Source organism: Neolamprologus brichardi, chromosome 7 (assembly GCF_056152115.1).
Source record: "Neolamprologus brichardi isolate AB-2024 chromosome 7, ASM5615211v1, whole genome shotgun sequence".
Classification (NCBI taxonomy): domain Eukaryota; kingdom Metazoa; phylum Chordata; class Actinopteri; order Cichliformes; family Cichlidae; genus Neolamprologus; species Neolamprologus brichardi.
The window spans coordinates 13,874,083-13,900,661 of NC_142110.1; the positions used below are offsets into that span (position 1 = coordinate 13,874,083).

Below are 26,579 nucleotides of genomic sequence, written 5' to 3' on the forward strand. Positions count from 1 at the left end.
GGTAAGCTGCAGCAGTATTATATTAATAGATCTCTGTTGAACCAGAATGGCTCTCTTGTGTGCTACACTCATAAGTTTTATGTTCCTGGACAATAACCTGTAAAAAAATATATTCTCCTGACTGCAAATAACTGTAGATGTGTGCAGGATTTATTACAATCAGAAGTGCTTGTTTTTACATTTCAAAATAAATTTCAAAACCTTGTGCTCAAGGTCAGAATGTACAACTGCATAGAGGAGGGGCTTATACATAATATATACAATATACTGTTAATTAGCACTAACAGGAAAGGATGCCCCCAGATTTCCCCTGATTTTGGTCTCATTTGCATAAATATAATGGGGCACAAGAGAGTGTAAAACCCGACGTCTGTCCTCCCCAAGGGGAGGAGGAGAGGTGTTAGTACGATCTGGGTGCACAAGTGATAATTGTTAGAGCTGTTATTCTGACGCTCAGACCATAAACTACACAATGTGAACAAAGACTGGGTAATATCTTTGGTTAGTTATCTAGATTTCTTTCATATATGCACACTTATTTATATTCAGATTGGCAAATAGGCTGTTTCCGCTGCATTTATTGGGGAGAGTGGAAATAAGTATTTGTTTTAAAACAGGTACACTTCCACAATAAGTGTAATGCTAATGAAAATGAACACTGATCAAATGCCATATCTTTGCGTATACATGTAAAAGGTTGTGACATAAGAATCTATCACTTGTTTTGCCTAAAACGAGGAATCATTACAAAAGAGTTGAATGATGGTGGGATATGGGGGGTTGGGGACTGATTTAAGGGAGTGGTGATACATTATTCACATGGGTGGGGGTGCGGGGGGCCTTAAGTGCCAAATTAATTTGTTTTTTCTTTCCAGTTGGACGGCAGTATAAATGGGCGCTGTCAGTCGTGCAGTAAAGTGCTGCGCATTCATTTAGACAAGTGTTATTGCTGCACTGGAGCAATACGGTTTTAGCAAAGCAGGCCAGCCTGGTGGGTGGAAGCTGTGTAATTATCTTTGGTTCCTATGATGGCAATCATTGCTAAAACAGCCAAGTGGTCCCAGAGCACAGCAGGTGTGACTGTCAGACTGCAGGTTGGTGAGACGGTCAGCAGATGTGAGTGCACATGAGCACCTTATTTGAAGACAGAGAAGACTACTGTCTACATTTGTCTTTGATGGCAATGGTACACTCATAATTATTTGTAAAAAAAAAAAAAAGAAAAAAGAAAAAAAAAGAAAGACCGCTTCAAATAAAATCAGATTTATTATTTAGTGTTCAAAAAGTCACGAAAACGAAGTCTCCTAAGAGACCAGACATCATATATCACAAAGTGGATCCCATCTAATTTCTCCTGTACCAAAACCATATTTTAAGCTTGCCATCTTTCATGCCTCTGTATAATGATCTTAAAACATAGTTTCGAGCAGATTAATGTTGACAGATATGGTGCAGATTAAAGCGAGCCCAGCAGATGTTTCAATTTTTTTTCCTCCTTTAAAATTCTGCCATTACTACTAAGCAAGTCTGACAACGTGCAAATACAGAAACACGGACATCTGCTGCGTTTCAAAGGAACAGGGGGACGTAAAATGAATACTGATGTTGCTGGGCTGCATTTATCTGCCTGACATTCAAAAGCGCTAAATGCTCTGTTTGTTCTCTGTAGCACAGAAGAAACTTTGAAACGTGCCATACTTTCAGTGGTGTGGGTCAGACAGATGTTTGCCAAGAGATATGGATGTTATTGATGCTCTCACACAGCTTGGACTGTCAGAGATATTGAGACCTATTCTGACTGCCTTGAGTTGGTTCAGCTACTATGGACAGTCAGTAACATGAGTGATGTTGACTGGTAATACACTATAAATGTAAAATATAGGAAATGGAGGTTGGACCTATAGACTTTAGCTTTTATAAATGGTGGACCAAGCCAGAGTGCATGCACTGCCCACTGGACTCCACATTTTGAAGCCTTCGCTCTAGCTTTATGGATAACGGCAAGTTAACGGCAGCAGCTTGGGTGCTAAGTAACATACAAACATTTTTCTATCATTGTCACTCACAAAAACTGGATATGCATCTTTGTCACAATTGCGTGTTTCAGATCATCACACAAATTTTAATATTAGACAAAGATGTTAGCAAGATGTAAATGAATTTTGTCTTGGGGATAATAAAGATGCTTTTTGGCAAAGGTGAGATGAGCTTTTGCGTTCTTTTTGTAGTCGTTTTTTCCTTGGAACTCTCCCATGGATGCCATTTTTGCCCAGTCTGTTTCTTATTCTTAAATCATCAGCTCTGACCTTAAATGAGAGAAGTGAGGCCTGCAGTTCTTTAAATTTTGTTCTAGGTTAACTTTGTTTTAGCTCTTTTACCGTACTTCACTTTTTGTCAGACAGGTTGTGTAATTCTTTGATTCAACAGGTCTCTCAGTTATCAGGCCTGGGTGTGTCTATTAAAACTGAGATCAGCTTTCCAGAAAATTTGGTTAGACACAGTTGATTCATGATTTAACATGATTGAACATCACTTTTTCACACAGAGCCAGGCGGGTTTGGATAGCCTTTTTTCCCCTAAATTAAATCATCATTTAAAAACTACATTTTGTATTTATTCAGGTAAATTTTGTCTAATATTTAACTTATTCAATTGTTTCAAATACACAAAACAAACAAAAGAACTCAGGAGTGGGGAAATATACACTTTTTCACAGTACTGTTGTACAATTAAAGACACAGCTCCTCACTACTCCAAAAGGCACCAACACAGTCAAGAGGTCTAGTTCAGTTGTATCCCTAATAATGCGTTGTTTTAAGCCTTAATTAGCTTTGGGAGCCTGCCTCAAGTGGTCATTCAGGGAATGGCAATTTTTGGCATGTTCTGTTGGCTTCGTTTTTCAGCCCTGAAGGTTAGCACTTGGTTGTTCCTGATCAGTCTGCTCTCCAAATACTCACCAGCACAATGAACAGCAAAAGAAGGGTACACTTTGCTTCGCTTTGCTTAAAATCTTTTTTTTCCTCACTCCAGCCCAAGTCAGAAAAAAATCTGTCCCTCCTCATATTTGTAAAGACACTGTTTGAGATGATCAACACTCACTCAGCTGACTAATGAGGTGGATTCAGCATGGGCAAAGGTCTTGGTTGAATGTCTTTGTTAGACAGGCCTGCAGCCCCATTTCTTTTCCTTTTTTTTTTTTTTGCAGGCAGTTCCCAGGGGAGGCCTTGCAGACTGCCTAATTGAATCAAGTACATATGGTGCCTCCCCCTTTGCAACTCGGCCCCTCCCTGAATGAGATGAGCGAGGAGGAGAGCTTCAGCTTTGATGCTTTTGTTCTTCTCAACATCATGGACGGCTCTGGGGGGCTTCACTGCAACTAGTTGACTGGTGGATGGAGAGGCACACCATCACTACAGAATCATGAATTCACTCTCCCTAAAATCCTGAAGCTGAAAATTGGTGTTTTAGACTGTACGACACTATACATTTCTAGTCTAGCTTTGGACAGAAAGAGCTGACCCAATCAGAGAGATCCAAATATTCAACAGCCTATTTAATCTGTATGTGATGCAACCACATTATCACTCATGTGCCAGTGGGCAGGTGGCTTAGACAGGCAAAATAAACAACTGCCGATAAGACAAAGACAGCGCTGTGTGACTGTGCATAACTTCCTGCCTTCCCTTGTATTTCAACAGCGACTGTTTCTGTTCTTCTTCAAACATGCCCGGGCATGGACTACATATCCTCAGTGTTCATCACAGTTCAGCACCCTCAATTCAGAAGGACAGATTGGAGCTGTGCTTCCAGAAGACGTCTGCTCATTAGATAGCCTCCAGATGCCAGGTTAATGAAGGATCCATTTGTGAGCCGGCATTTAAATTGCAAGACTCAGAACAGAGTATGTCCACGGTCCTGTCTCGTGAAGCACGAAGCCTCCTCCTGCTGGCCGAGTGAAATTCCATCAATGTCATGTGATATGTTTATTTATAAAATATAAACATATATTATTTATATAAATATAAACATATCTCTTATACTCTGGCTGAAACTTTAAACTTTGATCCTGTAATGTTTTTAAAGGGTGTTTAAAACAGGGCATAACAATTCAGATATAAACTCTTCCATAATACTGCTGCATGAGTTTGTCATTTTTTAGCTTCTCCATTTGGCAATGGTAATAATGGTACAAAGTGTAGATCTTTGAGTGGTTGCCTAATAAAAGCATTTAGTATATTTCCTGGTTTGCTGGTGCAAAAAAATGTATCACCGTCATAAATTTTGAGCCTCCTTTTAGCAATGGTGCAGTTCATATTGAAAGGAAAAATAAATACTCGCACTGGGTAAAAATAAGACACACAGATATTTTACTAGGCTCCCTGTCCAGCCAGTAACTCACTGATTAAGTCCTGCCTGGAAAGCACTACTCAAATGAACTTGGGTCAGCTATGTTCTAAGAGGCTAAAATGTAATTGAGGGGAACAGCTGGATTAGTCCTGGCAATGTATATCCGCTCCTAATGATATTAGATAGTAGTCTGGAGAATACCTTCCAGCACACAGCTCTCATTTTGATGAGCCACAGGAAGACTGAACTGAGATATTTTCAATCTCAGATGAGGCTGGCGCTGGCTGTTAGGCTACCACGTTTTTCATTTCAAGCATATCAAGGTTATACAATCTCTGCACACTGTTATGAAATTGTTCTTTCCTAATCATGTTTAGATTCTTTAAATTATATGTATAATAACTTTATTTCCAGGAGTAACACATACATTGACTGTGTGCTGGGTTGAATATACTGAACTGTCACATTTTCTCAGGCAAGAGTACCACGCCCAGCCCAGCTGTCTGCAAGTCCTGCAGCTAGGGTATCAGCATTTTGTGTTGGATGTATCTGATTAACATTAAGGTTCTACATACAACACTGTGGTCAAGTTACTAATTTAATGTCCATCACATGCATTCTTTATTGCTGGTACACTTCTAATCGTGGTGTTTTAAACTCCACATTGATTGCAAATCTACATGGGTTTTCAAAAGTCTTTTGACTGCAACTGATCAATATCCACTCTGAGTACAAATTTCAAATTCATCAGGCCTCCTTATATGGTATTGATTTTTGTGCAATGGCTCTGAAAAGAATCGGATTACTTCCCCCCCCCCCTCCCCATCAGTCAGAACAAACAGAAGCCTGATATGCAGTCAGGTAGAGCTGCTGTGCTTTTGTACCTCTGCTTTTAATCTTTGTGCCATTTGAGGTAAATGAGCAAACACAGACAAGATGGAGACATGTTTTTTTTTTCCATTTTAAATTATTATTATTTGCCAGTAATTCTCCCCTATTGCTGACTTTCCCATTCATTTGCACACTTTTCTATTCACTATCATCACTGCAATTATTTTGATAATGACAGTAAGCGTGGGTGACATGTTTTATGTATTTTTTTTATTGGGCTGTGATAGTCCCCACGGGCTGGACCCTGGGTTCATACATGTAGCATAATGCATGCAGTCCTCCTCCTGCAGAGCTGCAGTGTACAGTAATTTCTGAGCATCATGCCGCCGGGCACTCTTGTGGTTTGAGAGCATCGCAGGCAGAATTGACGGGAAGTGTGGAACGAGTCCTGAATAGTAATGGCTTTACGGACCATTCTCAGACATAGCAGTTTAGACACAGCAGTGTAAGCGTCCTATTGAAGAGGCAGTCTCTCACTACTCTCTCACAGAGGTTGCTGTAGTTGGTCAGCTGACAGGGGCTGAAGTGGGGTCACAGTGACATCTAGTGGCTTTTTGATGAGGCCAGAAAGATGCCTGGTGCCTTTGTGCTGTGCTAATTTTGCTTGCTTTTCTGTCGTGTGACAATTCTGTGCTGTGTTTCCAGCTTATTTTTTTAGAGAAAAAAATATTTTTCAGTCACTTCAAATCAGCCTTGTAAACACTGTTTTTGTTTTTTTTTGTTTTTTTACAGAGAGCACATTTATTATGATTATCTGCACAACCTTGACTGTCTGGTATGTTTTTGTGGGTGGGGGGGGGGGGGTCCCCTCAAATGCTTTTGTGATACTCTGTTTCTGTGCTGGTTGGTATGCAAGCACAGAGATTCCTTCCTTTTAACAGACAAAATGAAGGTGTGATGTAATCGATGAGACCGGCTTTTATGCGCAGGTCAAAACAGATGTGATACAAGCTGGCCTTGACAGACAAAAGCTGAAGCTGCGGAGCAAAGGAGGCATGTGTGGGAGGGCTGCTCATGAATGTGGGTGGTTCAGTCTGACTCTATATAAGAGCCGAGTGCTTTAAAGACCTTGAACACCGAAGGCCACTGCAGGCCGAGTTTCTAATGATAGCTATCGGGATGCCGCAAGCATTTGCTTACTGCTTGGAGTGAACAAGACTATACTGAAAGCCCTTTAACCTGTGCTGTGCTTCCAATGTTTAAAAACAATTATTTGACGTAATGATTTCCAGTTTAACGTACCTCACATAATTTAGTGCTCTGACCTAACTCACAGTGATTGTAGTTTTTGCAGACAGCAGAGTCGTTAAGACAACGCTTGCCAGTCTTATTTATTGCTAATTCCCCAGCTGTTTACCTCAGTCTCCTGTTATTTTCTGATAAGGGCGGAGTGGGGATGCAGGGAGCTCGGCGGCTTCTGTCTGGCATGCAGGTTGGGCTGGACTGTTCTGTTTGAAGTGCCCGTATCTATATGCCACAGCTGGAGTAGAGTGTGTTGAGTAGATTTACAGCTATTCTCATATTCCCACCGCAGCTAAATGTGTAACCTCACAATCGCCTCTGAATACAGACTTGCTACTGCTACAGGCTTCACAATGAAGCTGTTTCTGGCAGTGTCAGCTATTGTCTACCTTGTCTTGTATCAGCTCAGCTCCAACTAATGGACTATCATCATCCCATCTACGCTGTGCTGTCCATCAGGAGTTCTTTCTGAATAGCCTGGCCTGCTCATTAAAGATCGGCTCTGTCCTGCACAGAAAAGGGTTGAGGGGTTAATGTCTCTATTCTGTGTTGTTATCTGATTTTAGAACCATAAACGGTGCACACAGAGCACAGAATATCTCATGAGTCCCCCATGCCTTTGCTCTCCTTGGTTAGTATGAAGCTAATGTAGGTCTTAACCTGCTGATGGACCCCTAGCTAATGCCATTAAGTCCTTTACACATGATAAATGGTCTTTTCTGTGGTTGCGTAGATACAGTGACTGATGACTGGATACCAAACAGCACTCTAAATGTCTTTCTTCTCGGCAGTAATGTACAGACTTGAATGGGAACAACTTATGTGGTTATCATTTGGGTCCATTGACCTTGTCTTTCATTGCACTTACTCTACCACCTTGTTCTCTCATGGGGATGCAGGTCAGTGACTTTCCTCCAGATATTCATCTCCTGACAGGATCTGGGCCGGAGCTTGATGTTTCCTGCTTAGCTGGTAATTGCATCAGTTGACTGGCTGACCTCAATCTCATGATTTTTGGGAAGAGGTGTGTGACTCGGTGTTGACATAATTGCATGATTTGCCTTCTCATTAAATAAATTCAAGGAACAGTTCTGCCAAAAACAGGCACGCCTAGTTCCCTTTCAGTTTCCATTCCCCTTTTCACAGCGTTAGACAGGATGTGGCGTGCTTTAAATTTTAAACAAAGATTTTGTTTGTTTAGGTCTTTCTACCCACATGTTTTCCTACTACTAGTTGGAATTCATTTTATTTATTTATTTATTATTTTTTAGCCAAATCTACAAGTCTACAATCTATAGATTTAATCCCCAATACTGAAACACTATACAAGTTTACGCACATCTCCTCTTCTTTCGCTCCTCAGGGGCCCCTTTTGGGTGCAAAAGCTAGCATTAGCATTTTGATGTTTCTTTGAACTATTCAACAGCGAGCTGCCTTCAGTAAATGTCAAACGTTGTGTTAGTCATTAAGCTTCAGTTGTATAGCATTTTTGAAAAGGTCATGCGGAACCAGTGGGGAAAAAACTAGTCATGGATACTTGCTGTGCTGTAGCTGACTACCAACTTGTTCAGGTAAGGTTTTAGGGCTCGATTGGATCATTTTATTCTCCCCTGAGCATAAATCATATTTTGTGTTTGGTGAGGATTAAATAAAACTTATAGGGAAAATGAATTGGTTGTACAGCAATATATGAAATTCAGTGTTTCCCATTTGTTTTGTGTGCCTTCAAATATTAAATACATTTAAAAATCACTTTGTGTATTACTCTAATGATCCAAGTGATGAATCTTTTAGTGTGCTTTTCCTTATTTTTTTATATTACTACAACGATTATATTAAATATTAAACATGGGAAAGTTTCAAATAGTAAAGTGACCTTAACAATAAGTCCACCTTAAGTATTATAATTACATTTACATGTCTGTTTCTTTTCTGTTTGATACTTATATTTGTTACTTTCTTTGCTGCATACATTTTAGACAGAACGGCCTACTATCTACTATAACATACATATATAAAACTACACATTATACTGTAGTACTGTAGTATAGTTCGTCCTATTGTTTGTGTGTAAATTAAAGAAGTTGAAACCACAATAGTCAATACAATTTATTCAATATTCAATATATGGATATATATTAATATATGGAAGCCATATTTACTCATTTTTAAATTCCTTTTTTATTTATTTAATTTATTATTTTTGACACACTCATCACCACCACAATTCATTATACCAAAAGTCAATTTTGCCTTTATATTCATACCGCCTTAATTTATGGAGTGCTGCAGTTTGACTGCAGTGTATCCTTAATTGACAGGAGTTGATTTACAGATAATCCTTGGCTTTGCTTTCGCTGTGAACCTCACAGGGAGTGGCAGTGGCTGTCAGCCACGCATGCCCTTGAATCACAGCTGCACACTGTCCTTGACACACACCCCACTCTCCATCCCTCTTGCCACTCTCTCCATTTTGCCATATTTTATAAATCTTTATAAGCACATAACCAGCTCGCCGCAGATGTGATTTTATTTTGCTGACAGGGCACAGATATGATTGCATGCAGGACGAAATGTAATTCTCTTAGAAATTGAATTGAATTTTTTTCTTCTGCAAGACAATCAAGTGTTACCTGATCTAGTATTACTGTGTTATTGCTAATAGAAGCTAAATGCAGATCAGTTGTTACAATGTTGATTTCATTGTAATTTTTCACAGATAAAATAGCTCGTATGTATGTGATCATTGTTACAGCTACGTAATAAATTGTGGTTGTCTCCAGATTTCTTTTGGTTAAATTTTAAAACGGCCCTAACGTTGATGAGGATGCACTTTCTGAGTTACCTTTTGGCTCAGCGCTACATTAAAAATACATTTGTTGATTTTTGTGTTCATTTTGCAGATAAGCGATACACACTGTAAAAAGTCTGTAAAAATACTTTCTGTATTTCTTTTATATATGTTATTTTCATATTTTTTAATCACACATTGAATTTTACCATTTAGAGAAGTACCCATAAACTTTTGCTTAAAAAAAACATTTCAACTTTTTTCAGTGTAATCCATGAAAATGTACCATTATAGCATTCGTGTAGCATTTTGTATTTCATTTCTGGTTTATAACTTATAAAGCATTTAAATGTGTCATCTCTGCACATAATGGCCAAAGATTTATAATACCTAATATGTGTTCGAAGCTGGGTGTCTATCAGTACTCAGATATCCTTTAGGTGGAGACGGAGAAGGATACATGAACTATAGTGTTTTAAACTGTAGAACATTTAATAACATTAGAATTGTTTCTATGTTAGTATTTCTTCTCTTTTTACTCAAGCTGAAGAGCCTGAGTAACACCAACACATCCTGTCCTTTAAATTTCCTTCTTTCATTTCTACTTTAGATCTCCAACCCCTTTTTGTGCCTCTGTGTCCATTAACACATTGTAAGTATTTCCGCTTGGCTTGTCATGGTGACACGGGAAAAGCTGCAAAAAGATTGTAACTTAGGTAACAGGGACAGCGGAAGGTGTTGAAGTGCGCTGTGGAAAAAGAGGGGAAAAGAGGAAAAGCTAGGTTAGATGAAGGGTTGACAAGAAAAATAAAAGGTGGTGGATGGCAAATTTGGAATGGGGAGGTAGAAAAGGCTCCTGGGAACTGGCTGCCTGGCAGGCTAATTGAAGCTCTGTGTGGCAGCAGATTCAGAGCTGTCACTCCCATGAAGAGCACATTGGCTACATTTTGCAGGCTATGTCCTGAATTCTGATGATGTTAGAGATAGCCCAGAGTGAAAAACCAACACTGTGTCACTCAGACCCCCACCCCCATCCCCACCACCCACACAGCAGAGCACAGCGTAGCGCAGCACACATCCCCCCAAAACATAGCTCTCCACAGATTATATGTAACACGGTCAGAAGCATTCTGAACACGAGCTGTGTCTACAAAGTGCAACATGTGAATATAAATGATTTAGTTGTAGGGATTTTCTAAATTTGTCGAGCAATCTCATACATGATAATGTGATATTAAACTCCGCTGGAAGGCTTTTCACTTCTGCAGGTTTTCCCTTGCTGGATTAGGAGAGATTACGTCTTCTAGCAGAGCACATAGCCAGAAGCACCCAGTGAATTATTTAACACAAATTTAGCCTAATATTTATCTAATAACTAAACAGAGTGTAGCTTTTTTCATGGTAAGCTACATGTTGTTATTAGGTTGGCTGTTATTTTCCTCATACTGAGGAAAATACTATGACAGAGAATGAGAATGAGCGCTCTACGGTGTTTAGCTTAATGATAATTCTTCATAATTTCCTCCAAACACTTCATACACATAGGAAACCTTTAGTTACTTGAGGCATATAAGTTCATGCTGTTGGATTAGGTTAACTTATAACAAGGTAATAACAACACCCCATTTTCATCAGTGGTGATCTAACTCCAGCATTAGGGCATTCTGTAGTTTTAAGGTACAGTATAGATACACCAAACCCCCTTTCAGGCTAATATATTATTGAATAAAAAGTACTGATACATTTACATGTGTACTAGTTTTATATTGCTGCTGCCAAAAGCTTGGTACATGAATACATTGTTTGTGTGAGTCTCTCAAGCCTCAGTGAATTAATGAGAAGAACTGAAGCCTCAACACTCTTTTTCTGTGAGTTCTGCTGAAACATGATATTACAGCATTTTGTACATAGTGGGAATTCACTGCCTGTGAAGTCGCTAAGGTTTGTGTTGTGGTTACAAGCTGATTGATGTCAAAGCTCCAGCTTTCCCATTCACCATCAGTTAAAGGACTCTGACATTTTGTGTTGGATGAAGGCTTCAAAAAAGACAAAATCCCTCAGCACACCTGCAGCTGTGCAGGTAGGTTCTGACACTGTGGAGGTATTTGCGTTAGTGGGCAAGTCAGTGGAAAGATAATGAATAATCACTCTATTTAATGCCATTTTTTTGAATTTGCGCTGCCAGGCAACTGTCATCATTGAAAGTGTACACTGTGTATGCAATGCTCACACTTAAAGGACTTCAGGGCTATTGACAGAGAGCTCTCTAGCTATGGAGTGGGTAGTGTATGCCTACTGATGTAACAGCATTTATATTCAAGTGATGAAGAGGTAGAATGGCCTCGCTCACAGTGCAGTGAGAAAGGTCATAGATACAATGTATTTTGATAAAAGCTTTCAGTGTATGTAAAAATGTTAGATAACATTAAATCTACCATTGTGGAAGTCATTTAGTCCTCCCATATTGTCACGGGAAGTTGTTCAGCATTTTCCATCGTACAGATAACAATGACCATTTGGCATCCCTTTGTGTTTTTTCAAAAACTAGCTCTACATCTTTAGAGTTGATATTGCTGTTGTCTTTGTAATAATAGTAGTAACAGTTTTTACTTCATTTAAAATTTTTACCTTTAAATGTTTACATTTCTATTTGACCAATTCAATATCTAGGAAGTAGAGAACGTGTTTTGGGGGGAAAACTTTTCTCACTGACACAAACTACTGACTAGATTTGATGAAGGTGACCATGATGATGGTGGTGAAGAATGGGTTTTTGTTTTGCAGAACTTCTGTTAGACCCGTTATGAGCATACTATTATTTTCAATATCACAAATTTCTTAATTTGACACTTAGGAGGAATTCTGCTCCATTTAAAAAAAAAAATAATAAATTACAGTCAAGACCAATCATAGATGGAGAGCCTATGAACCTTGTTATATGCTTGTCAGTAGTAGACTCCTGAACCACGTCATTAAGTCATCAGTAACTCTAGTTAGCTTTATTCGCAAGGTGTCGTCAGTACAAATAAGCACAATCAGGATGATAAACAATAGTAATTGCCATATTACATTATAAATTTATCAATAGGTCGACACCACAATCACTGCCTAGAGGTCCAGTTTGTCTATCCATCCATTCCTTCACTCATCCACTAATTCATTAATTTTTTGATTATCTTTTCCGGGTTGCGGGAGGAGCAGTCTAAGCAGAGATGCCAAGACCTCTCTCCCCCCAGCTAAGTTGACAAGGGATTCTCAAGCCGCCCAACAGATGTAATCTCTCCAGCATGCTGAGTCTGCCCTGGGACAACTTTTACGTTCAAGCAGGCACCCAGAAGGCTACTAGTCAGAAGACTGAGCCAAATCATATGGCTCCTTTTCTAAGCCCTTCCTAGATTTTTGAGATCCTCAGGGAGAGCCCAAATACTCTTAGGAGAAAGCTCATTCTCACAGCCTTTACCCATGATCTCATTCTTTTGGACCATGCCATCCTTAGAATGCAAAGTTCTGCCAGTGGTGAGAGGTGGGGCTCTGCCAAACATGGCTCTCCACCAGATGCAAATACAACGCGCACACACACACACACACACACACACACACACACACACACTAAAGGCACATTCCTCTGTACGGCGTCCTCCCCAGGCAATTGATCCAACAACTCAGTTCCTCCCTCCATTAGGGTGTCCACCCTGCCATAAATGATGCAGTGACAAAGTTGATCATTGACTTACGATCAGGTCCACAAAACCCTTACAAACAGTCTGTGACTAATACTTCAGTGACTCATATAAGAAAAAGTTCAGTCATAGACATTATGGTGACATTACTTATTGTTTACTGAAGCCATGTTTTAAAGTCTCAAGTTGAACTTTTTTGCCATCACCATGTTGGTGTTCTGATACTGAACAAGACTAGCAAGAGATGGATCTGACAAAGAAACCAAGGACACCACAACTGAGTAAAAACCTTTAACTGACAGGTCATTAGCCAGTGAGCATAATCCTCCTTTTTCTGACTCACAGAATGCCCACAATTTACAAAATAGACCTGAAACTACGGATTTAAAGTCTTTAAGATGTGTGAATCGCTACCTTATCGTGGTGGAGGGGTTCGTGTGTCCCAGGGATCCCAGGGGCTATGTTGTCTGGGGGCTTTTTCCCCCTGGTAGGGTCTCCAATGGCAAATTGGTCCTGGGTGAGGGACCAGACAAAGAGCGATTCAGAAGACCCTTATGAGGAAAACATCGAGGGAACAGTTTACCCTACCCGGGATAAGGTTACCGGGGCCTCGCCCTGGAGCCAGGCCCGGGAAGGGTGCCCAAGGGCAAGCATCTGGTGGTCGGGCCTTAGTCCGTGGGGTCCGGCCGGGCACAGCCCGAAAAGGGGACATGGGCCCATCCTCCCGCAGGCCCACCACCTGCGGGAGGTGCCGTAAGGGTTGGGTGCATTCTGTGCCGGGTGGCAGCCAGAAGTGGAGGCCCTGGCGGACTGATCCCCGGCTACCAAGACAGGCAATTGGGACATGGAATGTCACCTCTCTCATGGGGAAGCAGCCTGAGTTAGTGCGTGAGGTTGAGAGGTACTGGCTAGATATAGTCGGGCTCACCTCAACGCATGGCTTGGGCTCTGGAACCAGTCTCCTGGAGAGGGGGTGGACTCTGTCTCAGTCTGGAGTTGCCCCTGGTGAGAGGCGACGGGCTGGGGTGGGTATTCCAATATCCCCTCGGATTACTGCCTGTACGTTGGGGTTCTTCCTGGTGGATGAGAGGGGTTGTTCCCTGCGCCTTAGGGTCGGGGAACGGGTCCTGACTGTCATCTGCGCTTATACACCGAGTGGCAGTTCAGAGTACCCAGTCTTCTTAGAGTTCCTGGGTGGGGTGCTGGAGGGTGCTCCACCTGGAGACTCTGTTGTCCTACTGGGAGACTTCAATGCTCACATGGGTAACGACAGCGAGACCTGGAGGGGTGTGATTGGGAGGAACGACCTCCCTGATTTGAACGCAAGCGGTGTTTTTTTATTGGACTTCTGTGCAAATCACAGTTTGGCCATAACAAACACCTTGTTCAAACATAAGAGTGTCCATAAGTGCACGTGGCACCAGGAAGCTCTAGGCCACAGGTCGATGATCGATTTTGTAATCGTATCACCAGATCTGCGACCATATGTTCTGGACACTCGGGTAAAAAGAGGGGCTGAGCTGTCAACTGATCACCACCAGGTGGTGAGTTGGAGTGCTGGGAACGCCTAGCAGAGGCCCCAGTCCGTGAGATCTTCAACGCACACCTCCGGCAGAGCTTCAACAGCATTCCGAGGGAGACTGGAGACATTAAGTCTGAATGGACCATGTTCAGCATCTCCTGCTGCTGCATTGAGCTGCAGCCGCAAGGTGGTTGGTGCCTGTCGTGGTGGTAACCCCCAAACCAAATGGTGGACACCAGAGGTGAAGGGAGCCACCAGGCTGAAGAAGGAGTCCTATCGGGCTTGGTTAGCCTCTGGGACTTTGGAGGCAGCTGACAGGTACCGACAGGCCAAGTGGAATGCGGGTCGGGCAGTGGCTGAAGCAAAAACTCGGGTGTGGGAGGAGTTCGGAGAGGCCATGGAAAAAGACTTTCGGACTGCCTCGAAGAGATTCTGACAAACTGTCAGGCATCTCAGGAGGGGAAACCGGTGTTCTACCTGCACTGTGTATAGTGCTGTTGGAGCACTGCTGAATTTGACTGAGAAAATTGTCTGGCGGTGGAAGGAATACTTCAAGGACCTCCTTAATCCCACTGACATGTCTTCCGAGGAGGAAGCAGAGTCTGGGGATGAGGGGGATGACCGGCCAATTTCTGGGGGGGAGGTCACTGAGGCAGTTAAACAACTCCTTGGTGGCAGAGCCCCTGGTGTGGATGAGGTCCGCCTCGAGTTCCTGAAGGCTCTGGACGTTGTACGGCTGTCCTGGTTGAAAAACCTCTACAATGTTGCGTGGAGATCAGGGGCAGTACCCCTGGACTGGCAGACAAGACTGGCAGAAAAATGGGTGGTCCCCATTTTTAAGAAGTGGGACCGGAGGGTGTGTTCCAACTACAGGGGTATCACACTCCTCAGCCTCCCTGGGAAAGTCTATGCCAGGGTGCTGGAAATGAGAGTTCATCCGCTAGTCGAACCTCAGATACAGGAGGAGCAATGCGGTTTTCGTCCTGGTCGCGGAACACTGGACCAGCTCTTTTTCCTCTCAAAGATACTTGAGGGTGCATGGGAGTTTGCCCAACTAGTCTACATGTGTTTTGTGGACTTAGAGAAGGCATTCGACCGTGTCCCTCGGGGTGTCCTGTGGGAGGTGCAGGCAATAAGTTGGACTCGTTCCCGGTGGGTAATGGGCTCCGCCAGGGCTGCCTTTTGTCACCGATTCTGTTCATAATTTTTATGGACAGGATTTCTAGGCGCAGCCAAGTGGCGGTGGGCTTTCACTTAGGCGGCCTCGGAATCTCATCTCTGCTTTTTGCGGATGATGTGGTTCTGTTGGCTTCATCGGGTAATGGCCTCCAGCTCGCACTGGAATGGTTCACAGCCGAGTGCGACGCAGCAGGATCAGCACCTCCAAATCTAAGACTATGGTTCTCAGCCGGAAAAGGGTGGAGTGCCCACTCCGGGTCGGGGATGAGTTCCTGCCCCAAGTGGAGGAGTTTAAGTATCTCGGGTCTTGTTCAAGAGTGATGGGAGAAGGGAGCCAGAGATCGACAGACAGCTTGGTGCTGCGGCTGCAGTGATGCGCACCCTGCAACGGTCCGTCGTGGTGAAGAGAGAGCTGAGCGTAAAAGCGAAGCTCTCAATTTACCAGTCGATCTACGTCACCACCCTCACCTATGGCCACGAGCTGTGGGTAGTGACCGAAAGAACGAGATCGCGGATACAAGCAGCGGAAATGAGTTTCCTCCGAAGGGTGGCTGGCCTCTCCCTTAGAGATAGGGTGAGAAGTTCAGCCACCCGGGAGGAGCTCAGAGTAGAGCTGCTGCTCCTCCACATCAAAGGAGCCAGCTGAGGTGGTTCAGGCATCTGACAAGGATGCCTCCTGGGCGCCTCCTGGGTGAGGTTTTCCGGGCATGTCCCATAGGGAGGAGGCCCAGGGCAGACCCAGGACACGCTGGAGAGATTATATGTCTCGGCTGGCCTGGGAACGCCTTGGTGTTCCCCCGGATAAGCTAGAGGAGGTGGCTGGGGAGAGAAAGGTCTGGGCTTCTCTGCTTAGGCTGCTGCCCCCGCGACCTGGCCCCGGATAAAGCGGAAGAAGATGGATGGATGGATGGACTACTGATTTAAAGTCTTTAAGATGTGTTTTGACACCAAAGGATTTGATAAAAAAAAAAAAAAAAGAATGCGGGTTTGAGGCACTTAAACCTTGGCTTCAGCTACTTTTATCTTTTACACGGGGTGAAGCCAAGTAAACTAGCTGCCTAGTTAGCATGTGTCATGCAGACTGGACTTATAAGCACTGATATGATTAGTGGACAAAGAATAGTTAGAAAATAATTTTTGTCCAAAGCTCTACATTTTCATCATAGGAGTTGCTTTTAGAGCCAACCTGGAGTGGCCAATCAAACAAGTACATATTTTGGGCATTTCAGGTTGGCTTATCATTTATTCTGAATAAGTTATGACGCATAATTTGTATGTTTCTGGGACAGTAAATGAAGTTAAAAGAGACCATTGGCATTTTAAGTGATGCTTGTTTGATATTCATACAGATTTTAACAACATTTGTTTCTGAAACAGCTTTGAGCAAGTTTGGAAATCCTTTGTGACAATCAAACACTATGTGCTCTACAGTTTCAGAGGGGAAAATACAATCTCCCATCTCATGATGCCCTGGCACAGATCCTACCAGATAATCAGCTGCTCCTCAGCAGAGCGAAGACTGAGCTTCCAGGCACTGCCCAGCTAGACCAGAAAACTAAAGCTGAGAGGGCAGACTCCACCGAGAACAACAAAACTAACATAAACAGCACGTATCAAGTTCCTCATCCACACATGCGGTACAGTGCAAAAATATATGAGAAACAGATTTATTTGATTTATTTCGAAAGTAAATGAAAGACTTAAATTTAGACTACAATTGTGTTCTCATGCTTTAGGCCCCCTCCGCATGACTTTGAGGATGATCCCCACGTAGCAGAGATCTCTGACCTCCAAACAAAGGTGAATAGGCATGACCAATATCTTAACTGTTCAATCAATCAGTGAGGCAATCCTATGTCATATTTAGTTAGCGAATAGTGACACAGAGAGGCCAGTGAAATGAGAAGATGATGAAGCAAACAGTCACAGTTTGGAGATAAAATGAATACATTAACATTTCTCCTTGACTGTTATTGCACTGAAGGAGGATTAAGCTGATGAGGCTTAAAGTGTTCCAATAACATTTTCTTTTCGAATATCTTGCCATTTTCTCCTGTTTTATTTACAGCCAGACTATTATGTCTGCACACTGCCTTAAATTGTCTGTGGGTGTAGATTTTATATATGCTTAATTTATCAACGAGTATCAACTGGCCTTTTTTCATTGCAAAAGTGCATATTTAAAGTTTAATAGACAATGATTATTAATACTTTACATGCAAAATAATGTGGTTAATAAAATGCAGCCAAATGTGAAATCCTCGTGTTTCAGTTGAGCTGTCATACATCTGTCCTGAAGTGACTTTATGCATGACATCAAACCTGTTTAATGGCTTTATATCATACAGAATAGAAGGGATCCAGCCAGAGACAGAGATTCCCTTTTATTTTCAATACATAAAAGGACTTTCCAGACTCATCACGGGGAGCTCTCCTTCACATCACTGCTTTGGGCCCCCAGCAGAGACGACATCTCATCTACAGTCATGATTGTCACCTCGTCCCTGCCCTTTCAATTAGATGCTCAATTTCACCCCTTGTGTCCCATGGGAGACACAACAACACCATCCAAGATTGGAATCCCCTAATCGTCACCCCCCCGCTCATACATACAGCTGGACCTGCCTCTTGTCTCCATTCAATTCTGGCTATTCAACTTGATAGAAGAGCATGTGACAGAACAATGGGTCCTACACGCTGCTAGACAACATCCAGGGGCCTTGTACAAAGAAATGCTTTGATAAAAAAGCTCTGCTCCCAGACTCATTTTGTCAGCCTTTAAAGAAACAAATTTCTTTAAAGAATTTCCCAGAAATATATATATTTTTTGCTCGCTTCTACAGAAATTCAGCTTTCCCCGGTTAAATTTCCCCTAACAAAACACCTTTACAGGATGGAGTGGAATGCCCTTATGAATTTGAGGAGCCAGAGTTATGAATACATTATACCAAACCTTAACCAATCAATTAGAGGAACATTCAAGTCAATGGATCACATTCATTTATGGCTTGCAGTAATACCCCATGTCTCATGCTACATGCATATCTGAAAACCAGAAGTTACCAGTTATCCTATTTAAAACCAGTTCAAGCCTGTTCATACCTTTTGCTGCAATAATTGTTTGTGTGTCTATGGTAATACATCCTGTATTACTCTCTTAAGACATGGGATTGAGGAGACATCTAGTGGTGGCGCTCGCTCATAACCACCTAATATCAAATTGTTTCAACAGGCCAGTGAATTTATTGTTGACACCAGTCAGTGCATGACAGTAAAATGCCATTATAAGCACTAAAAAGAATGGTATTTATTGATCTGATAGGCACTAATAAGGTTCAATGCAAGTACTAGTAGACCAGTAGGACACAAACAGTGAAAGAGAATTTTAAAAAATAACAATTTTTTGTTACCTACATTGTAGAGGCTAACTTTGCCTCCACACCTAAACAGGAAAACGAGTAAGTCATTGGTTACAGTGGGATTCAGCAGGTGGAGGGAATCCTAAGATCTCTGTAGTGGCTCAGTGGGAATAAGAATTAAAACTCATAATAATTAATGTGAGCATCAGTAGATTTTCTTAGTGTACAGGCTGTGATCAGCTGACCTGCTGCTCTTTGTGGATTTACACAACTGAATTCAACAAGATGTCAGCAGTTTCACAAGCTACCATGGGTTATGTCCATCCCCTGACACTATACTGTTTCTTTATACGAGACAGCATATAGTTGGTATAGAGTTAGGATTCGGTTAATTAATCTAAGCATCATCAGTTTAAATGCAAATTCATCTCTGATGCATTTGATGTAACCTAATTCTAACCATAAGAACCACAGCCACTTTGGCAAAATACCCCAAATATTCATGCAACATTTGAATGGCACAAAGTTAGTATAGCTTAGTTTGTTTCACAAAAATGAAAACACATAATCTAACAAAACACCTCATGCACAAATCCAATATGTGATTAAAAAATTAAGACATTGCATCTAAGCTTTAAATTTGCAGTTCATCAGAGTCACTGAGCACTCCTTACCTTTAAATACAACCACTCTTCTTCCTCTCACGTCCTGTCTGTCTTCCTCCATCTTTCTCCATCTCCTATTGAATTTATTGCGCACTCTTTTCTCTCCCTAGGAAATCCAGACCATTAGCTAGCGACACACTGTGCGACATACTGCACACGAACAGTTTGTGTATTTTTGCTGACAGAAACGTTTAATTTGAACTTACCTGCCACTTAACAAAACGTTACTTCCGTTATGCTCGCTCCTCTTCTGTGGCGCTAGCTTGATTCTGAAGTACCGCGAACACAAATTGCGGACACCTGCACTCCTTCCGGCCCACCTGTAAGCTATAAATGAACCTTTGAACCGAAAGTAACGAGACTGTTTTGCATATGTAAGGAGCGGAAAATACGCATATATGTATAAAAATATAGGTAGTAAAAGTAAAAATTTGTCTGAAAAATAAATAATCAAATAAAGTACAGATACCTGATAATTCTACTATTTGTAGTATTTGTACTTGGTTACTTCTTAAGTACTCTACTTAAGTACAGTAACCAAGTATTTGTACTTCATTACTTCTCACCTCTGCTTTTAAGCCACTGAAAATGTTCTAATGTGAGACTTACAGGCACTCTTTCACCATCAGGAGATTGAAAACTATCGCTCAGCAATGTCTAGGATGGCAGAAGACATAATAACACTTAGGACACAGGTGCTGTCTTTGGAGGCAGAAAACAGTCAGCTCCGCAGTGATCTGTCTCTGCAGCAGGACCTTGGACGAGATCTTCTGGCCGACACTGACATTGATGTCATGACCAAGGCTGAAATTGCTGACCGAATAGGTACAAAAGTAATATATCACCCTAACTTCACTCTCTGGTAGCTTACTTGTGGTTCACGGGGGCATTTAAAAGCAGAGTTTATGTTTTAAAAGTAAAATGGGAGCCAGAGCCTTCAGCTTTAAGGCCCCTCTTCTGTGGAACCAGCTCCCAGTTTGAATTCAAGAGATATACACCTTCTCTACGTTTAAGATTAGATTTACAACTTTCCATTTCGCTTATATAGCTTATAAATGGTAAATGGTAAATGGACTGATTCTTATATAGCGCTTTTCTACTCTCCCGGAGTACTCAAAGCGCTCTATACAACATGCCACATTCACCCAGTCACAGTGCTATTCTAACTACATTCACACACTCATACTCCGATGGACGCATCGGAGAGCAACTTGGGGTTAGTATCTTGCCCAAGGATACTTGGCATGCAGACTGGAGGAGCCTGGGATCGAACCTCCAACCTTCCGATCAGTAGGTGACCTGCTCTACCTCCTGAGCTACAGCCATAAGTCTATAGCTTATAGCTGGGGCTGGATCAGGTGACCCTGAACTCTCCCTTAGTTATGCTGCAATAGGCCTAGGCTGCTGGGGGCTTCCCGTGATCCCGTGAGTGTTTCTTCTTCACTCACTGGGTGTTTATACATCACTCTGCATTTCATCATTAGTTATTTCCCCTGTCATAATGTTTCCTTCCCAGTGTTGCCCATTACTTCTTCATAGGGGGTTTGTCTGATTGTTGGGATTTTCTCTGCGTTATTGTAGGGTCTTCGCCTTACAATACAAAGTCCCTTGAGGATGTTGTTGTTGTGATTTAACACTTAAATAAATTTAACATTTAAGTTTTACTCAGCTTTATATTATCCACACACCATCATTTAGTCTCAGACCAAAATTTTAAACTCCTAAGAAGTTAAGAGCAAATAAAGGACTAGGTGCTGATCCACTAAAATTAAAGATAATTTACCACCCAGCTAGCTCTCTCTCAGTGCTGTAACGGACTTAAGGTCATTTCCTTGGCAGATGAAGTCGTGACATCGAAGGCTGCTCAGCATGCGTTAATCCTTGTGAGTGTCCATTCCCAGGCAGACTGTCATTTTGTGATAAGGAAGCTTATTTAGGCCATGGACCACGATAAGCTCCGTGTGTACTACAACCCTTATCTCCTGAAGGACAGTTTGTGGCCCTCGGTGAAAGGACGTTCCAGAAGGTCTCTTTGCTAACATCAAAAGCAAAAAGATAGGATTTAACTCCCATCCCTCCGAAAGATCCATTCAAATTCAAAAGTATATTGATGGATCTTTTGATTATTATTGGTCCAAAGCACATGGCATAAAACTGACATGTTATTGAAACTAGTGTGAAATTCGAACTCATTACTTAGATATGCTCAGCGATCGAGTTTTTAAGTGAATGTACAAAAAACACATTCCCTGTAAGTAAGAGATGACAGACAGTTTCTGCAGTTCTGATGATTGTTCTGCTCTTTTTAAGCCACTCTAAAATTCAAGCTCGCCAGTGAGGTGAGCAAGGCCGCCACACAAAGGGACCGCATACAACATCTGCAAAACGAGCTCATCCGGGTTAGAAAACACACCACACACATTATGAATATTTTTTAAAACACGTCTCAGGAAAGTGTCTTTCCACTGATTATATAACTCTTATTGGTTTTATTTGTGCAGAAAAATGATAGTGAGCAGGAGCTATTAAAGGTCTGCAGAGTCCTCCAGCAGGAGCAGAAGGATCTGCAGCATCACCAGAGTCACTTGGCAAAGATGGCAACTTTAGAGGCCACAGTGAAACAGCAGGAAGAGGTGTACAGTCTGTTACTAATCTAATTTCATGATAGTGAATATGCTTCTCATGTGACTAGCAGCTTATAATTCGCATGAGGGGATATTTATGTTTGTGCCATCCTTATTTTTAGGTCATAGAAAAAATGGAGAAAGCATTAGATGGAAAGCTCAGAGACAAGAATATTCATCGTGGTGACAAAAGGCTGATGCTAATGGAAAGAGGTAAGTGCACCCAGTGGGAACAATTATGGTCACAAAAGCACTGACACTGACTGGAGTGTCTGATCTCTTTTCATGCTGAGAAGATGGCTTTAAAAAGAAGGAAATGAAATCAGCCTTGGCAGCAAGGAACGGCCCTCTCAGAAAAGAGCTGGAAAGGATTCACCAGCTGCCTGCACCACTCAAAACACAGCAGTCAGACCAGGTACTTCTTAAACTTCTTAAATATTGCAAATAACTACGATAGTATCCAAATTTTCCCTCGCAACTCCTAAAAGTGACGCTTTTTTTTTTTTTTTTTACACTCAAGGAGGAATGGAGTTTACGACATAAATTGGAGAGGGCTGAAGCACGAATCCAAACACTGGAAGCTCAGGTTAAGAAAATATAAATAAGATATACTTGGTCTAATCATTTATTTCCTTATAAATATATATATATATATTCTTTTGCATCTTTAAAGCTGGAGGAGAACGCTAAAGTATGGGGGAGAGAGAAGCAAGAAATGCTGACCAAACTGAGCGAGCACAGGCACGGCTTCATCCGAACATCCACAGCAATCCTTCAAAATGTTCCTTCGGTCAGTCAGGCCTCACTCTTCTCCATATAATTATGGTATGAAGGGATTTAATATTCTTAAATACTGCATGTTACTTCCTACAGCTCCTTATACCAGCAAAGAGGACAGCAGAAGCAAAACCTGTAAAAAGACCTGCAAATGAATTGAACTGTTGATGGGACACACAGAGTCTGTGATTTAAAATTTAGATCTAATTCAAATGTGATGATTTAATCTGAAAAAGTGTGTTTAAAATGTAAACCATAGACAATTACATATAAAAACAGATACTTTGTATCAGTTGTATTTTTTTATTCATCATTGGTACATAAGTGAACATTTTTTGCCAAGTACAGGTGAAATAAATTTGCACAATGCATTCCTGATTTTTAGTATATTTCACACACAGAGTACATGTCCCTTAGTAATCACATTTTTCACTAAGCAATCTACAATATGTACCATTACTTTGTTGTCTAGCTATAGAAATACTGAAGTAAAAACTGAGGTTTACTGCGCAGCTTTAGCTTATTCCTTCCTTCCTGTGTTTTTCTTGCTCTCCCTACAACTCTAAGGTTGAAAGATTTTCATTTGTTGTTCATATTGTGGAGTTTTGTGAAGCCGTTTACAGTTAATTTCATCAAACACGATGTTACTGACTTGCTTGTAGAGGTTTCAGAGTCAATATTATGGGCTTGTCTGGCAAGAGAATTAGCTCAAAGGTGCTCTGTACTTCCACGTGTCGCTGTTTCTCCACTCTGAAGTTCTCGAGAAACTGCAAAGGTAACGCAGACAGTTTGTATGATGTCAGTGTGCCACATATATATGGAAATACTGCTGATTATTTTCTTTATATCTTACGTGGATAAGAAAGAGTTGCATCTCTGATTCAGCTATTCTTCGTCCTAAACACTGACGGGGCCCAAAGCCGAAGCCCAGACTTCTGAAGTAGTGGGTCTCGGTCCTCAGCCAGCGAGAGGGCTGATACTGCTCCGGACGAGAAAACACCTTGGGGTCTCTTCCCATAGCATACAGCCCTAATTGGACCAGAGTCTGAATACACATACAGACATATACAGACACAACAACATGCATGACAGTTTGTATGAAAATGGTCAAATACTCAAATATAAATACATCATTTATATGTTTTTGTGCCTCCTACCCCAGCTGGGATGTGATAGTTTTGAATAATTATGTCTTCTGTTATGTATCTTTGCAAGCTCACTGCCACCGGATGCAACCTTAGACACAGAAAGAAAACCACTTTTATAAAAGAAACACAAACTAATGAACTAAGAGAATTGCAAAAGTTCATTCAGATAAAGTGTATCTTTTCTGGTCTTATCTTAAATGTCTTGAACAAGTGTTTCAGTCACCTGAGTGTTTCCTTCAGAGCACCTTTGACCAAAGGGATCCGCTTCAGCATCTCCAGCAAGTCTCCCTGACTTTCGGCCCGAGCTGCAGCCACCTCTGCCCTGAGCTCCTCCTGGAGGTTGGGGTGCCTGGCTAATTCATACAATGTCCACAGAAGCGTTATAGAAGTCTGTAACACAACCAGAAGCAGCCTTAAAAATCTGGATAACAGTCACACAGTTCCTCATACTTTGAATTTTTCTTTTTTTCTCCTTACTGTATCTACTCCACCCGCCATCAGTTCAGTGACACTGGCTTTGATGTCTTCAATGGACAGCTTGTCCAGCATGAGCAGGCTTGCCAGGACTCCTGGGTATTTCTTTGGAGTGCCTGCATCCTGACGCAGCTTCTTGTAGATGTTCTGGATACAGCGGTCCGCTGATGCAACGAAAGGACAGAAATGAAACAAGAAATTGCACCACAGTAAAAGCAAAAACTGTATTTTGAAATTTCAGAATTCAATTTTCAACCTATGTGTCCCACCGTGGTTGAATATGCCATCCCAGGCCTCCACGTGGTCCCGCCACACCTTTGATCCAGTCTGCTTCAAGAGAGCAGGAGGTATGTACAGCATGGGCGAGGTAGTCTTGAACATAAGGGTGATGCAGTCAATGAAATGCTGAGCTTCTGGGTCAATGTAGTCCAGCATCAAACCCAGACGCTCACCATACAGCACTGAGCTCACCGCTATATTGGACAAAACAAACATGAGATAGAAACAAGTGATGTGTGATTGAGTTTAAAAAAAGGCAGGAATAATTAGAATTGAATATTTTAAATAAATGTTATTCTTACATTCTAATGCGTATTTAAAGAGTTCTTGAGAGAGGTCAGTGGTCCACTTGTTCTGGCCAGTTCGCTTGATCTTTTTGTGAACTCTGGCCACAAAATCCTGGCCCACTTCATCCAGCAAAGGCACAAAGTTTTCCAGTATCTTCAAGGAAATCACCTCCTTGTTGAGAATCACACGGTTTGATCTCCAGTCTTCTCCATTCCTGTGTGACAATCAGATTTTAAATTAAAAGTATTTAGCTAACACTGATAATGCTTACTGGAGAGACTGGTTTTGTCAAAGTGTCTGAATAGTGGAAGAGTTGGAAGAGGACAATAACAGGACATACTTAAGAAGAACTCCATATTTGCGATTTCTGTAATCTCTGTATGATGTCCATGCTTCAACCTTCAGCCTTTTAGGATAATGGCCCTCTGCTTTGAAGAGGATGGCAGCATCCTCGGGGTTGATGATATTTACACTTTCATAATAACCTATTTTTTCTCTGCCATACAGAAAAGAAGAAAAGAAATTGTGAGATGAACATTTGACCTTGGAAATTGTAGGTTACAGGTTTGGGTCAGTCATGTGCAGTAATTTTTTCATTTTATGTAGAACGAAGAAAACAGCCTGGACTCCTTTACCTGTAAATGGGTCCAAAAGTGTTGAAGTTCTGCAACATGAGGCGGTGAAGATTTCTGAAGCCATCCAACTTCCAGAAATTGTACAAGTTAGCCCAGCCATTCTTCCACAGTCCGGGAATTTCATTGAAAGGCCGGACGACGCTGCTGCTTTCCGAGTATGCCTGTCTGATCATCGGCGTGCTGCTGCTGCAGCGCACGCCTGATGCTGTAAGCTCCTCTGCCCAGCACAGCGGCAGCGTCACAGGGCTACGCCAAACACTCCACTTGGCCATCTGAACAACAAAAAATGCTCACTCTGCTCCACCTTCAGCAGTTACTCTGGCTCTGCCAAGGACATCTGGTGCAAAAAAAGGGAGGCGAGAGGCTGGTCTGTAGAGTCGGCCCCCCTTTCTGCCCTGATCAAGGCTTTCTAGTTGAATCTCACAGAATAGACCAAAGAACGGCATGTCTGATTATGACAGAGCTCTGCCGCATTACTGAAGCTTTTATCTAGTTTCACGGCTCTTTTTATAATCATGTTTCAAACAGTGTTGCATAAAATAACCCTCAGAAAGCACGTTATCTTTGTAAACAAGCATTTACTTTGAATTTGTGAGAAATTATAAGAATATTACAGAAATTCAGTCACAGCATACACGAAAAACACAGTTTATAGTTAAAATTAAAGATTTAATAAAT

General features: G+C 41.7%; 2 protein-coding genes across 2 annotated transcripts; one reads left to right on the forward strand and one right to left on the reverse strand.

Annotated features, from left to right (window-relative positions):
- Positions 1-1,028: 1,028 nt before the first annotated feature.
- ccdc33 (coiled-coil domain containing 33) lies at positions 1,029-23,694 on the forward strand. The gene is made up of 11 exons (XM_087844602.1): positions 1,029-1,094; positions 17,084-17,289; positions 17,389-17,452; positions 20,306-20,501; positions 21,987-22,075; positions 22,178-22,309; positions 22,423-22,513; positions 22,597-22,715; positions 22,821-22,886; positions 22,974-23,090; positions 23,174-23,694. Exons 1-11 carry the CDS (start codon positions 1,029-1,031, stop codon positions 23,243-23,245), a joined length of 1,218 nt encoding a protein of 405 aa, XP_087700728.1. The 3' UTR covers positions 23,246-23,694.
- On the reverse strand, positions 23,361-26,173 carry cyp11a1.2 (cytochrome P450 family 11 subfamily A member 1, tandem duplicate 2). Its single transcript, XM_006789280.2, has 9 exons — positions 25,902-26,173; positions 25,607-25,762; positions 25,281-25,480; positions 24,969-25,172; positions 24,703-24,863; positions 24,449-24,615; positions 24,235-24,313; positions 23,931-24,122; positions 23,361-23,844 (listed from the first exon to the last, which is right to left on the reverse strand). Exons 1-9 carry the CDS (start codon positions 26,171-26,173, stop codon positions 23,722-23,724), a joined length of 1,554 nt encoding a protein of 517 aa, XP_006789343.1. The 3' UTR covers positions 23,361-23,721.
- Between the last annotated feature and the right edge of the window lie 406 nt (positions 26,174-26,579).

Excerpts from the sequence above, each read along its gene's own strand:
- ccdc33 (XM_087844602.1), top strand. The coding sequence starts at position 1,029 with ATGGCAATCATTGCTAAAACAGCCAAGTGGTCCCAGAGCACAGCAGGT. Across the intron at positions 1,095-17,083 it reads GTGTGACTGTCAGACTGCAG|TTTCAGAGGGGAAAATACAA; the intron begins GTTGGTGAGACG and ends TGTGCTCTACAG. Across the intron at positions 22,310-22,422 it reads CAGTGAAACAGCAGGAAGAG|GTCATAGAAAAAATGGAGAA; the intron begins GTGTACAGTCTG and ends CCTTATTTTTAG.
- cyp11a1.2 (XM_006789280.2), bottom strand. The coding sequence starts at position 26,173 with ATGGCCAAGTGGAGTGTTTGGCGTAGCCCTGTGACGCTGCCGCTGTGC. Across the intron at positions 25,763-25,901 it reads ACTTTTGGACCCATTTACAG|AGAAAAAATAGGTTATTATG; the intron begins GTAAAGGAGTCC and ends TCTGTATGGCAG. Across the intron at positions 24,616-24,702 it reads TGGCGGGTGGAGTAGATACA|ACTTCTATAACGCTTCTGTG; the intron begins GTAAGGAGAAAA and ends GTTGTGTTACAG.